This window comes from Peromyscus californicus, unplaced genomic scaffold (genome assembly GCF_007827085.1).
Source record: "Peromyscus californicus insignis strain IS unplaced genomic scaffold, ASM782708v3 Scaffold_17__1_contigs__length_78620276, whole genome shotgun sequence".
Lineage (NCBI taxonomy): Eukaryota > Metazoa > Chordata > Mammalia > Rodentia > Cricetidae > Peromyscus > Peromyscus californicus.
The window spans coordinates 12,023,002-12,037,155 of record NW_026294469.1 but is presented as its reverse complement, the minus strand read 5'-3'; the positions used below and the strand labels follow the sequence as shown (position 1 = coordinate 12,037,155).

Below are 14,154 nucleotides of genomic sequence, written 5' to 3'. Positions count from 1 at the left end.
TGCACCACCACCAGCAAATGACAAGATTTTTAAAAAGCATGTTTGACTGAAAATATTGTTGTGGCCATTTTCCAAAACTACAAATGTCCCCATCTGATCTATCTTTACTTTGACTTTGACTTTCCTTATCTGTAAAGTGAGAATAAATAACATCTCAGACATTTACTCAGAGGAAAAGTTCAGGAAACATTGTCTTATGAGGATACTTTATCATTATAGTAGTCACTACTGAAAGTTAGCTGATGCACTAATTCTAATTCTTAGTATCTGATTTCTTATTTTCTTGTTTTTTAAATTTATTCTTCTCATACAATATATCCTGACATCATCCTCTCTTCCCTCCACTCCTGCCAGTAGGCCTCTCTCCCAGATCCACTCCTCCTCCATTTTTCTTTAGAAATGAGCAAGCCTCCCAGGGGTATCAACCAAACACAGCGTAACAAGATCCAATAAGACTAGGCCCAAAGCCTCATATCAAGGCTGGACAAGGCAACCCAATAGGAGAAAAAGGGTTCTAACTATCACTGTTAGGACTCCTACAAAAACACCAAGCTAACAAACACAACATACATGCAGAGGACCCAGCACAGAGCCAAGGGCCATTTTTGCGACTTCAGCCTCTATGAGGCTCTGAGCCTTGCTTAGGTGATTCTGTGGGCACTGTGCTCTAGTATTTCTTTGTTTACTTTTTGTCTAGTTGACCTGTCCATTGGTGAGAGATGGATATTGAAGTCTCACACTATCAGTGTGTTGAGGGTTGATGTGTGGTTTAAGTTGTAATAATGGTTCATTTATGGATGTGGATGCCTCTTGTATTTGGGGCATGGATGTTAAGAGCTGAAAAGTCATCATGTTGGATTTTTCCTTTGATGAGTAGGAAATGTCCTTCTCCATCTCTTTTGATTAATTTTAGTTTCAAGTCCATTTTGTTAGACATTAGAATGGCTACAACAGCTTGCTGCATAGGTCCATTTGCTTAGTAAATCTTTTTAACCATTTACTCCATGGTAAAGTCTATCATTGACATTTAGGTGTGTTTCTTGTTTGCAGAAGAATGGATCCTATTTTCACATCCATTCTGTTATTCTGTGTCTTTTTATTGGGTAGTTGATTCCACTGATATTGAGAGATATCAGTGACCAATGATTATATAGCTCCTGTTATATTTTTGGTGGTGGTGGCTGTGGTGTGTGTGTGTGTGTGTGTGTGTGTGTGTGTGTGTGTGTGTGTGTGTGTGTGCATGCGTGCTCACATGTGTGTTTGCATGTGTGTGTGTTTCCCTTCTTTTGGTTTTGCTGGTGTGGGATTATTTATTTCCTGTGTTTTCACGGGTGTAGTTAGTCTCCTTGGGTTGAAGTTTTCCTTCTAGTATCTTTTGTAGGGCTGGATTTATAGATAGATATTGTTTAAATTTGACTTTATCATAGAATATCTTGTTTTCTCCATCTATGGTGAATGAAAGTTTTGCTGGGTATAGTAGTCTGGGATGGCATCTTTGGTCTCTTAGAGTCTGTGGCACATCTGTCCAGTCTCTCTGGCTTTTGGAGTCTCAAGTCAGGTGTAATTCTAATAGGTCTGCCTTCATGTGTACTCGCTCTTTTTCTCCTGCAGTTTTTAATATCCTTTCTTTGTTCTGTATGTCTAGTGTTTCAGTTGTTATGTAACAAGGAGACTTTCTTTTCTGGTAGAATCTACTTGGTGTTCTATATGCTTCTTGTACCTTGATAGGCATCTTCTTCTTTAGGTTAGGAAAACTTTCTTCTATAATTTGGTTGAAAACATTTTCTGGACCTTTGAGCTGGGACTCCTCTCTTTCTTCTCTTCCTGTTATTCTTAGGTTTGGTCTTTTCATGGTGTCAGGAATTTTTTAGATTTAACATTTTCTTTGACAAATGTATCTATTTCTTCTATCATATTGTCAGTACCTGAGGTTGTCTCTTCCATCTCTTATATTCTGTTGGTGAAGCCTGTCTCTGTAGCTCCTGTTCACTGATCTACATTTTTTATTTCCAGAATTTCCTCAATCTGTGCTTTTTTATTGCTTCTATTTCCATTTTCAGGTCCTGAATGGTTTTGTTCATTTCCTCCAACTTTCTGGTTAGTCTTCTTGACTTTCTTTTAGGTTTTCATTCACTTACTCTCTAAGTACCTCTATTATCTTCATAAAGTTGGTTTTAAGGTCTTTTTCTTGTGCTTTAGCTGTGTTAGAATATTCAAGACTTACTGTAATAGGATAGCTGAAGACTAGTGGTGACATGTTTCCCTGGCTGTTGTTGGTTGTGCTCTTAAGTTGGTGTCTAGGCATCTGGGTTTGGGGTGGTTATTGGTCTAGGTGCTGATTTCTGAGTTTTTCTTTTATGGACTAGTGTTTTGTTCCTTGGTTTCTGTTTCCTCTCTGGTCTTCTGGTCTGTGTAGCCCCTAGTAGAGCAGGGGGTGCCCACCCAAGTAGGAGGCTGGGACACTGGAATTCTGGGGATCAGTGTGGCCTCTGGTGCACCAGGGCATCTCCCCTCGAGATGAGGGATGAGATAAGATGAGGAGTAGAGGATTGGGGATATGGTGGTAGAGCACCGAGAGAGTGGGGGTGGTCTACAGGCGGGCAGCCTAAGTGGAATTCTGGTGGCTAGTGTGGCCTTTAGTTGATTAACGGTTCTCGGTCAGAGTTTTGGGCTGGGACAGGGCAAGGAGGAGCACCTAGAGAGTCTGTGGGCAGGTGGCCTACTTTGACTTCTGGCAGCTGGCTTTACCTCTGGTTCAGCAGGGAGTTTTGGCCTGTGTTTTCCTACCTATTCTTCTGGCTGGTGTAAACTGAACTTGACCAATGGATGTTGGCTGGAGTTAGAGACTGGGACATGGCAACTTGGGTTTGAGGGTGGGGAGGGATGTGATGATGGCAGATTGGGTCGGTGGGAACTGAACCAAGGGTGTGGGAGAGTTCCAGGGTGGGTTGGCCTTCCTGTTTTTCTGGCTGTCCTGGCCTGCACCTGAGCAGGAGGTTTCTACCTGAGTTTAGGGCAGGGACATGGCAACGGAACTAGGGGCTGGGAGGAGGAGGTATTGTGGAGAATTATGTCTGTTGGAACTGAGGGAGTAGGGAAGTTCCATAAGCAGCCTGCCTTCCTATTCTTCTGGCTGGCTTGGCCTGCACTGGAGCAGGATTTCTTATTTTCTTATTGTATCATAGATCTGGTGAAAGTAAAGTTTTAGTATGCTGGACAGTGTCCTTTCTCATTAAAGTGACTGCTGACATTTATTTATTATGTGTGGAATTCATGAATTAATGCTCATGTTCAGCTTATTTCCAGTTTTGTATATAACAAGGAGAAACAAAATGTGCCTCATAGTTTGGTCCAGAAAGTACCCAATTCTTCAATTGGAATGCTCTATACCCACTTACCCTGTGGGAAAGTAATGGGGAAAAATGGAAGTAGAGAGAAAATTAAATTGAAAATTAAGACAAATTCCAATATGAAACCCAAAGTTTTAAGAGTAAGGAAAACTCAGTGAAAAATGAAACAAGTACTGTTCAGATGATTTGGAGTCTTGATCTGTCTTCTTTTTTACAGGACTCTTATGGGTAGAGGAGTAAAATGTTTTCCTGTAGAAATATTTTGAGTATCACAGGCTTAGCATGTAATTGCCCCCCAACAAAAGCTACATATAACTTCAACAGTTTTGAAAACCCCAAAGTCCTAAAAATCAGCAGCTAAACCAGGAAAATATATGCAACTCCTAAATGGTATTATGTTAATTCATCTTTGGCTACCATCCATTCATCCTTCCAGTCATTCATTTGCTTGTCCTTCCATTCATTCATTCATTCTTTCATTCATTCATTCAATTATCTGTCTATCCATTTATTCATTCTCCCATTCATTTTTCCATCCATTTAGCCCTCTTTTTACTCATTTTCACCTCTCTATCCATGCATTTATCATCCATCCATTTATCATGCACCTATTTACATTAGATATTCTGAGAAACATATCTTTGGGCTGAACAAGTTAATAGTCTCAGCATTCATGAAACTTACAAAGTAGCTACTGTTCAGCCCCATATTAATATATTTAATTTCTTAATAAAATACTGGGGAAATTTGTCATATCTTCTAATCATCAAAGAGTAACAAATGATTTTAGATATCATATCATGCTAAATGTTTATATATTACATTATGGAAACTATTAGCAGGCATTCATGAGTCTCCTCTTTATCAAGATATACTCCCAATGCTCATCATTTCAATCATTCTTAATAATGAGAAGCAAATAAATAACAATAACTACAGTATTGAAAATTATTGTTTTGGATAAATTTAATATATATGTAAATCAAAAAGTAAAAAAATACATAGAATGCTATAGTCTAATTATGTATTTGTGTAATTTGTTAATAAAAAAATATGTCTACAATACTACAAAATCCTTGAGGCATACTATCAAGTCTGAGTAACTAAATAAAAAGTTCTGAGTAAATAACTGAATGAGAAAATAAGTAAATAAAAGAATGAATGAATTACTAATATTGGAAATGAAATTTCAACCCACAAAGTTTCATACCAAGTTTGTCCTCTGACCTAAACAAAATTTAGTTGCCTGCATGTTACTGAACACACACATACACACAATCATATAACTTCAAAGATAATTTTCAAAATGTTTTTATGTTTAATGGTTCAGACAAGCAAATAGACAATCAAAACCTCAAAAACAATCTTTATCTTGACAGCAGAAAAATATTTTTATCAGGGTTTCAACCCAACCGAGAGTTAGATTTTAATGAATGTTTAGGTAGCAAAAAGTGTGACAGCTATCATTTAAAAAGTGGCTACACCAAATGAAAATATTCACAAACTTTGTCCTCCTAAGAAAATAAAATTCTATGTGAACTTAGGTAGGTTTACAAGATACAAGTTCCCAATATTTTGAATAATTGCACCAGAATTAGGACAAGGGCATGTGAGATGGACCTCAGTTCATCATTTTGGCTTCCTGAAGAGTACCTGTGACACAGTGTTCATCACTCAGGATCAATAGGGAGATCAGGCCTCCATGAGAAATATGTCTGCTGGCCTAAATAAATCTTTACTGTATAAATATAGAAATATTTGTGCAGGCAATTTTCTGCTGAATTACATTTCCTGTTCATATTCTCACACCAGGTATGATCTCTAACAACAAAATCAAGGGCTTGATGAGAGAGTGCCTTTCACAAAGGAATGCTTTAATTACTCTACACTAGTTATTGTTATATATAGTGGTTTAATCATCATAGATAGTCTCTTTATGGGTCTCAATACATTACCAGCAAGGTGAATTATATATTAAAGTGTTTTAATTCAGAATGGATTCACACCAATGGAATGATTATATTTGAAAATATTGAAGTCTGTTAGTAAATTATAGTTTTTGAAGCATCTAGATCAAACATCTTTTAGTTTTTATTACATTTTACTGTGTGTGTGTGTGTGTGTGTGTGTGTGTGTGTGTGTGTGTGTGTGTGTGTGTGTGTGTGTGTGTGTGTTTGTGTGTGCAAATGCCTTTGCCATAGTTCATGTGTGGAGGTCAGAAGACAACCACAGGTGTGGTTCTTCTGAATACATCTGTTTCTTCCTTTCTTCCTTCCTTCCTTTTCTTCCTTCCTTTCTTTCTTTCTTTCTTTCTTTTTTTCGTTTTTGCTTCTTAGGACTTTTTTTAAAATTTTATTTAATTAACATTTTTTTTCATTTATTTTACATACCAACTACAGTTTCCCCTCCCTCCTCTCCTCCTGTTCCCCATCTACCCCCATCCACTCCTCCTCTGTCTCCATTCAGAAAAGGGCAGGCCTCCCATGGGCTTGAGCAAAGCATGACTTGTCAAGTAGAGGCAGGACCAATAGGTTCCCAACAATGAAAGCAGATGCAGAGATACACAGTCAATCACTAGACAGAGCTCCGGGAGTCCAGTCAAAGAGAGAGAAGAGGGATTCTATGAGCAAGTGCATCAGGATCATGATGGGGAAACACGCAGGGATGTCTAAACCAATCTAGAGGGAACCCATGAAAAGTTGGATCAATGACTGTGGATCAATGACATGGGACTGGAGTAGGCCCTTTGCATGGTGAGACAGTTGTGTAGCTTGATTTGCTTGGGAGGCCCCCTGGCGGTAGGATAAGAATCCATCTCTGGTACATGAGCAGGCTTTGTGGAGCCCACTACCTATGATGGGACACTTGAGGTAGGGGGAAGGGCTTGGACTTGCCTCTATTGGATGTGCCTCCACATGGGAGGCCTTGCCTTCTTGTGGGAGGGAGTGGGGGATGGATTGGGAGGGGAGGCTGGGGTGTGGGCGGGAGGAGGGAAGAGGGGGAATCTTTGATTGGTGTGTAAGATGAATGGAAAATTTTTCTTAATTAAAAAAAAAAATGAGAGCTGGGCGGTGGTGGCGCACGCCTTTAATCCCAGCACTCGGGAGGCAGAGCCAGGCAGATCTCTGAGAGTTCGAGGCCAGCCTGGGCTACCAAGTGAGTTCCAGGAAAGGCGCAAAGCTACACAGAGAAACCCTGTCTCGAAAAACAAAAACAAAAAAAAAAAAAAAAAATGAGGAAAAAAAAAGTCAGCTAAACGTCAGGGACGGGTCCTGATCTCACTGCAAGGAGCCTTACAAAGAGACCAAGCTACATAATTTTCACACACATGCAGCGGGCCTAGGTTGGTCCCATGCAGACTCTCTAACAGTTGGTCCTGAGTCCATAAGCTAACTGTCTGTGGGAAATAGGATCTCTCTCCAGGACTGGAGCTTCCTGCTTGTCAGTCTAGGCTACAAGCTCCAAATCCTCTTCGCTGCCTCCTCAGTCCCAGGACTGTAACTGATCACCACCAAGCCTGGCTTTTAACCTGGATTCTGAGGATGGAACGTGGGTCCTCCTGTTTGTCTGGCAAATACTTTACAAACCGGACTATCACCAGTGTTTCCCATTTTTTTAATGTTTTTTTCAGTGTCAGCACCCAAACTCTACAGGCAGAAGTAGCTACCTGTGTGAACACAGGGGCCGACAGAGGGAAGTTCATAAAAATATCAGACAAAATGCAGGCACACTCAGATAAATCACATATCACTGTTCATGAATGAAGAAAGAAAGAAAGAAACCCAAAAATCTGCATCCGGAAGAAAATTTGTATAACCAAGGAACATGTTGGTGTCAAAGCACACATTTTATTATTTTTCTACATTATGTGTTAGAATATTTTGAGCATTTTAAAAAATATATAAAAGTTCAAATAATATTGAATCATTTTAATTTAATATACACCTTCATACATTTTTCTTCTAGAAACTTCAAGAAGACTCACTGGCAGAAAACTTGCGTTTAGCCATGGAGTATCAAGCCATGCAGACTCTTTTCTTAAAGGAGAAGGATGTCTACTTCAATGGCTATGACAGACTGCTGTCACTGAATTCTTCACTTTGTGACAAGAAAAAGGTATTGATGTTTTATATTTTTAGAAAATGATATATCTTAAGTGAGCCCTCCAAAGAGTGAATGTAGTCAGTGTGGAGTCTTAAAAAGGAGACTACTTATTATATCACAAGAAAAAAAATGGTATGGGTTCTTTTGCTTAAGTTTTATTGCATATTTATGTAATATAGTAAAAGCTATGTAAAATTACATAATTAAATAATATTGATATTAGGAATTGAATTTTGAGAGATATTTAAGACCCAAAAATTCTTAGTTTGTGACCCTTTTGCTAATATTTATTTGCATTTAGTTATTATGACCATAAATTATAATTATTTTCTTAGTTTGCAGATATACCTATGGTATTGTATATCTACAGTTTTAATTCTAACTGTACAAGACTTTGTATGATGGATCTCCTTTTTTGATATATATGCCTTAAATTCAGATTTTTATTTATTTATTTGTTTATTTTGCTCAGAATAAAAATCCTTTAGACATTTGCAGTTACAACTGAATCTCTGTCTCTCTGTCTCTCTCTCTCCTTACTGGAAATGGCAGGAAATTCTACCCCTATTTGTCAAGCCCTCTGTTGTGGTAAAAGGAAAAATACTTAAATCAAAAAGAAGAAAAGATCTTCCATGAGATGAAAAGGGGGAGACAAGCTGTATTATAGGAGTGTCACAATATAGCCACTTTTTACATATTCCCCCCGACACTTAGAGGCAATATCAGATGGTTTCCCTTTGAAACTTTGGCCTCAGGATTCAGTTTTTAAAAAGTAAAAGAATGATTATTATTTAACAACTGACCTGGCCTTAAGGACCAGAGTTAATGAGTCTTTTCTCCTATTGGAACTACCCATATGGTGTGCTATCAAGTGGCAATGGAGAAGTCCAGTTCTATGCTCTTACAGAATGTTGAGGAAGGCTTAAGTCTGGGTCTGGAGTAAAAGTTTCATTGGACAGTATTGAACTGATCCTTCTTAAGTTATTTACTCTTTTGATTCTCAACCTTTCAACTATGAATTAAAATTTACTTCATAATATAATATATTAGAAATAAAATAAAAGAGAAATCATAATAAGTTATCCCTAAAACAAAAGGAAGTTATGTAGCTATAATTATTGTGTTCATCTGTGTGCTGCTTGCAAGTGTTCTTGTTTCTCAGATGAGTGTTAAGGCATCTGTATATCCTGAGACAAAGGATACTGTTTAAAAAGACCTCTTTAGAAGTATGTTCTTTAGAGGGATGGTTGAAGGACATCCTGGGGAGGACTTTTGTCTTAATTTGGGTTTCTATTGCTGTGAAGAAATATCATGACCAAGGCAACTTTTATAAAGGAAAATATTTAGTTGGGGTTGGCATACAGTTTCAGATGTCTAGTCTATTATTGTCGTGGCAGGAAGCATGGCAGTATGCAGGGAGATGCACTGAGAGTTCTGCATCTTGATTCACAGGAATGAGGAAGCTAACTGTGTCCCACACTGGTCATAGCTTGAGCATTTGAGACCACAAAAGCCCACTTCCACAGTGACACACTTCCTTCAACAAGGCCATACCTACTCCAGTAAGCCACACCCACTCCAATAAGGCCACACCCACTCCAATAAGGCCACACCTACTCCAATAAGGCCACACCCACTCCAACATCCTAATAGTTCCAGTCTCTATGGGCCAAGCATTCAAACACATGAGTCTACGGGCCCGTACCTATTCAAACCACCACAGCCTCACTAAAATAATGTTCTTTAGAAGGACATTCTTAAGAAGGACCTCTTTAGAAAGATGCTTTTTTTAATTAAAAAAACAAAAGACTGTAATTGGCATTTCTGCTATTAAATATATTTACAGTAAGTAAGTACCTGAAGAGTTGTTCTGCATCAATAGTCATGAGTAAAATCCAGAAACAGTCAAACTGAACTAGAAGTGAAACTCCTGCCAACCCTATTTCTACAACTCCTACTATGTCCCCAATTCTTGTTTTATGTTTTGATTTTTCACCTTATCCTCTGATTTGTTCCCCCATCTTGTATTTCCCCCTTCGTTCCTTTTCTTTTATTGAAAACAGATTCTTCTCTCATCCAATACATGTCAAGTGCAGTTCCCAGCTCTCCCCTCCCCTGCATCTCTCATCTCCCCCAGATCCACTTCCCTTTCATCTCAGCAGAAAGGAGCAGGCCTCCAAGAGACAACAGCCAAAGAGGACAAAAGAAGATCCAGTAGAACAAGGTAGAAGCTCTCATATTGAGGCTGGACAAGGCAACCCAATAGGAGGAAAAGAGTCCCAAGAACAGGCAAATGAGTCAGAGACACACCCACTCCCATTGTTGGGAGTCCCACAAAAACACCAAACTAAAAGCCATAGCACACACAGAGGATATGGGGCAGACCTGTTCAGGCCCCTGTGCTTGCCACTTCATTTTCTGTGAGCCCATGTAAACCCTACTTAGTTGATGTTGTGGGCCGTGTTCTCCTGGGGTCCTCCATACCCTCTGACTCCTATATTTTTCCTCCTCTCTGATGATGACTACAAGGAAGGCACCAATCTGTAAGTATAGTAGAATATCATCAGTAATAATTTCATTGATTTTTTTTTTTGTCAGTGTTGTTTTTGCCAGTGTTGTTTGGTTCTATCCTCGGTCTCTGGGCTATCCAGTCTCCAGTTCCTGGTTATGTAGGCCGTGGGCTCACTCGCATGGTGTGGGTCTCAAGCTAAACTAAACATTAGTTGGCCACGCCCACAAGTTCAGTGCCACCATTGTTCCCAGCACATTTGTCAGGCAGGACAGATTGTAGGTTGAAGTTTTGTTGCTGGGTTGGCATCCAGGTTTCTCTTTCTGTAACCTGTAGAGTACTTTCTTATGCCAAAGAGACTAGAAGGTAGGGTGAAGGCTCCATGTAGGCACCAGCTCAACCTCTCTAAGTTCAATGAGCTGTGTGGATGTTTTCCTCAGAATGGGGCCCTACTTTCAGTTTTCAGAGAGCTGCCCTCTGTCCTAGCGTCAGTCTCGGTTGTTTGGGGATCTCCATGGAACTCCCTTCAGCCAATAACTCAACCAAATGCAACCCAGTCCCACCACTGGGAGCCTTGCCTGGCTATGAAAGATAGCTAGTTCGGACTCTGTATCCTCCATTACTAGGAGTCCTTACAAGGGTCACCCTCATATATTCCAGGAAGTCTCCACTGCACTAGGTTTCCATATACCACCCCCAATACTCTCCAATTCCTGCTGTCAGACCTTGCATTCTCTCCCTCCGTCCTGCCCCCCAACCCACCTGATCTTTCTCACTCCTTTTCTCACTTTCTCCCAGTCTACCTGCAAAATTTATTATATTTTCCCTTCCAAAAGAGGTCTATGTGTGCCCCCATAGAGTACTCCTTTTTATAACCCCTCTGAGTCTGTGGATTATAGCTTGATTATCATTTATTTGACAGCCAATATCCACTTATAAGTGAGTGCATGCCATATTTGTCTTCCTGGGTCTGGCTTACCTTACTCAGAATGATATTTTCTAGTTACACACATTTTTCTGCAAATTTCATGGCATCATATTTAACAGGTGAGTAATACTCCATTGTGTAAATAAAATGTACCACATTTTCTTTATCCATTCTTCAGTTGAGGGACATCTACTTTGCTTCCAGTTTCTGGCTATTATGCATAAAGCTGCAGTGAATATAGTTGAGCAAGTGTCCTTGTGGTAAGATGAAGCATCCTTTGGGCATATGCCCAAGAGTGATATAGCTGGATCTCAAGGTAGATTGATTCTCAGTTTTATGAGGAACCACCATATTGATTTCCATAACGGCTATACAAGTTTGCACTCCCACCAGCAATGGAGGAGAGTTCCCCTTGCTTGACATCCTCACCAGCATGAGCAACACGTCACTTATATTTTTGATCTTAGCCATCTGACAGGTATAAGATGGAATCTCAAAGTAGTTTTGATTTGCATTTCCCTGGTGGTTAAGGATATTGAACATTTTTTTAAGTGTTTCTCACCTATTTGTGATTCCTCTATTGAGAATTCTATGTTTAGATCTGCACCCCATTTTTAATTGAATTATTTGGTTTTGGATATCTAGTTTCTTGAGTTCTTTGTATATTTTGTATAGTGGACCTCTATTGGTTATGGAGTTGGTAAAAATCTTTTCCCATTCTGAATACTGCAGCTTTGTCCAATTGATGGTGTCCTTTGCCTTACAGACAGGTTTCAGTTTCATGAGGTCTCATTTGTTAATTGTGGATCTTAGTGCCAGTGCTATTGGTGTTCTATTAAGGAATTTGTCTCCTGTGCCAATAATTTTAAGGCTGTTCCCCAATTTGCTTCTATCAGATTCAGTGCATCTGGTTTTATGTTGAGGTCTTTGATGTTCTTTAGAAGGATGTCTTCAGAAATACGCTCTTTAAAAGATACTCTTTAGAAGAATGTTCTTTAGAAGACCCTCTTTTCAAGGGTCCTAGTTAGAAGGATGCTCCTTTACAAATTTGTATTGAAATAGTAGCTGGTGGTTGCAGATAAAGAAATGAGTGGGTTTGGAAAACATTTGAAAATACAACCATCTGACCGTATCTTAGTGTTCTCAAACATAGTTCAGAATAAGCAGTATCTCTCTGTGTATATAGAATATTTTTCAATCTTTTCATGCATTTTTGCATTGCTATTTAGGTCAAGTATGTTAGATGTGTTGCTAGTCCCTGGGAAGAAGAAAACAATAGTTTAATATTGTTTGTCTTTCCTTAATCAAGAGGCAAACAAAAAAAAATGTATGCGCGCTTAGACAGTGATCGGTGATATAAGTAACATTAGTGTGTGCTGGCTAGTTTTATACTAAGTTGACACAAGCTAGAGTCGCCTGAAAAATGTCTCCACCAGATTGACCTGTGGGCAAGCCTGTGGTGAATTTTTTAAATTAATGACTGATGTGAGACAGACCAAATTACTTTGGGTGGTGTCACCCTTTGAACAGTGGCCCTGAGTGCTCTAAAAAAAAAAAAGTAGGCTGAGCAAGCCATAAGGATAAAGCCAGAAAGCAGTACTTGTCCATGGCCTCTGCTTTGGTTCCTGCCTCCAGGTTCCTGCCTTGCTTGAGTTCTTGCTCTTAGACTTCCCTGGATGATGGACCTTAACTCTAAGCAGAAATGAACACTTTTCTCCCCATGTTGCTTTCTTTCATCTTGTTTTGTCACAGCAACAGAACCCCTAAGATAGTTAGTATCCTGTTTTTATAGTGAGAACCTTCTCTTTGTCTCTTTGATCAGATTAAAGCAGCTCTTGGTACAGGATACGAGGAGCCAGACTGTGATAAGAACGGGCAGGCAGTGAAAAAAGTTACACAATGAAAATAATTCTCAAAAGATCTCTCAACCCAGGGAGAAGCTATTCCCTAGGCTAATGTTAAAAATATCTCTGTGAAATACATAGAGTCATTGTGTAACTTTTTTCACAGCTCAGTCCATAGTTGGAATTTGACTACCTTACTTGGTCATGCCTTTCACACCTCTGAAATGATATTTTCTTATCTTGAACTGTATTTAGTTATTTTTACCCCATATTACCTCTCTTTTTAACATGTGTTTACACTTTTATAAGTTCAATGTTCAATCTTCTTGTAATTCTATAAATATATGAAAGTTTCCTATTCCATGTCTCCTATGAAACAGGAACACTTTCTGCAACAAAACCAAACTCCTCAGGGTATTTACATTTATTTTAATAAAGTGCAAAATGGTTCTTAAAAAAAAAAAAAAAAAAAGAACGGGCAGGCAGGGGTCACTGCTGGGCATTGGTTTCTGTTTGTGATCCCTCAAATGGATCACTTTCAGCACACCTGTTTCAGAAAACTTTGAAGATTTATTTGTACTTTCAGCCATTTTTCATTCCCATCCTTCAGCCATGGAGGTCATTAAGTGCAGGCTGCCCTTGTCAGTGTCGTGTAGGATCAATTTGCTGCGATGGACAGAGAGGCCATATTGATGCTGTTAATCTGTCAGTGAGAAATCGTATGTCATTAGCGTCTAATGCGCCACACACAGGGTGGAATTTGGCCATCAGAAACAAGACAACCCTTTAATATTTTAGTCCATTTCTTTGCTATCACAGCCTTTCCAGTGTACATGGGGTTTAGTCCTCTATTCGGCCTAGTTTGGGGTACAGGAAAGCAATAGCCCTATGAATTTTTTTCTGATAAGCTTCCTTCACTCTGAACCTGAATTGTTTTTGTCGTGATAAAAAATTTTATTTTAATAATTATGATTCTTAAGGGATATTATTGTTCCTACAAAAATTGAATATTTTTATACGTCTTTGTGCTTGTAGACCAAATGTAGCAAAGCCTGGTGGAAGAGTAAATCAAATTAAAGATAATGTTCCCTTCCTTATCATAATTTTGCACAGAGACATTTCAAACGTTAGAGCACTATAGCACTGCTCTCAGTGGTGATATTATATCTGTTTATTCGGATATGTTTCTCGATACCCCAGGGCTTTAGAAATTTTCAATGATGGGTCTTTTCCCCTTTAAACCTCAGAAAGAGGCAAAAGCAATTATGCAAAATTCTTATTTGCCCCATTCATGGGTAACGATAGAATCAAATCCAATATAAAACTTCTCAGATGTCAAAATTAAAGCTAACACTAGAAATAAATTAAGAAAAATAAATCTGAAAAAAACAGATTTTTGTTTCTATGTGAAATTGTATT

The 14,154-nt window shown here is 38.9% G+C and overlaps 1 protein-coding gene across 1 annotated transcript in view; it reads left to right on the top strand.

Moving 5' to 3' along the window:
• The window catches only part of Ccdc178 (coiled-coil domain containing 178), a 309,743-nt gene that overhangs the window by 187,328 nt on the left and 108,261 nt on the right, over positions 1-14,154 (top strand). Inside the window, exon 19 of the mRNA XM_052742751.1 lies at positions 7,317-7,466. Coding sequence (XP_052598711.1) covers positions 7,317-7,466 — 150 coding nt within the window. The remainder of the gene's footprint in view (positions 1-7,316; positions 7,467-14,154) is intronic.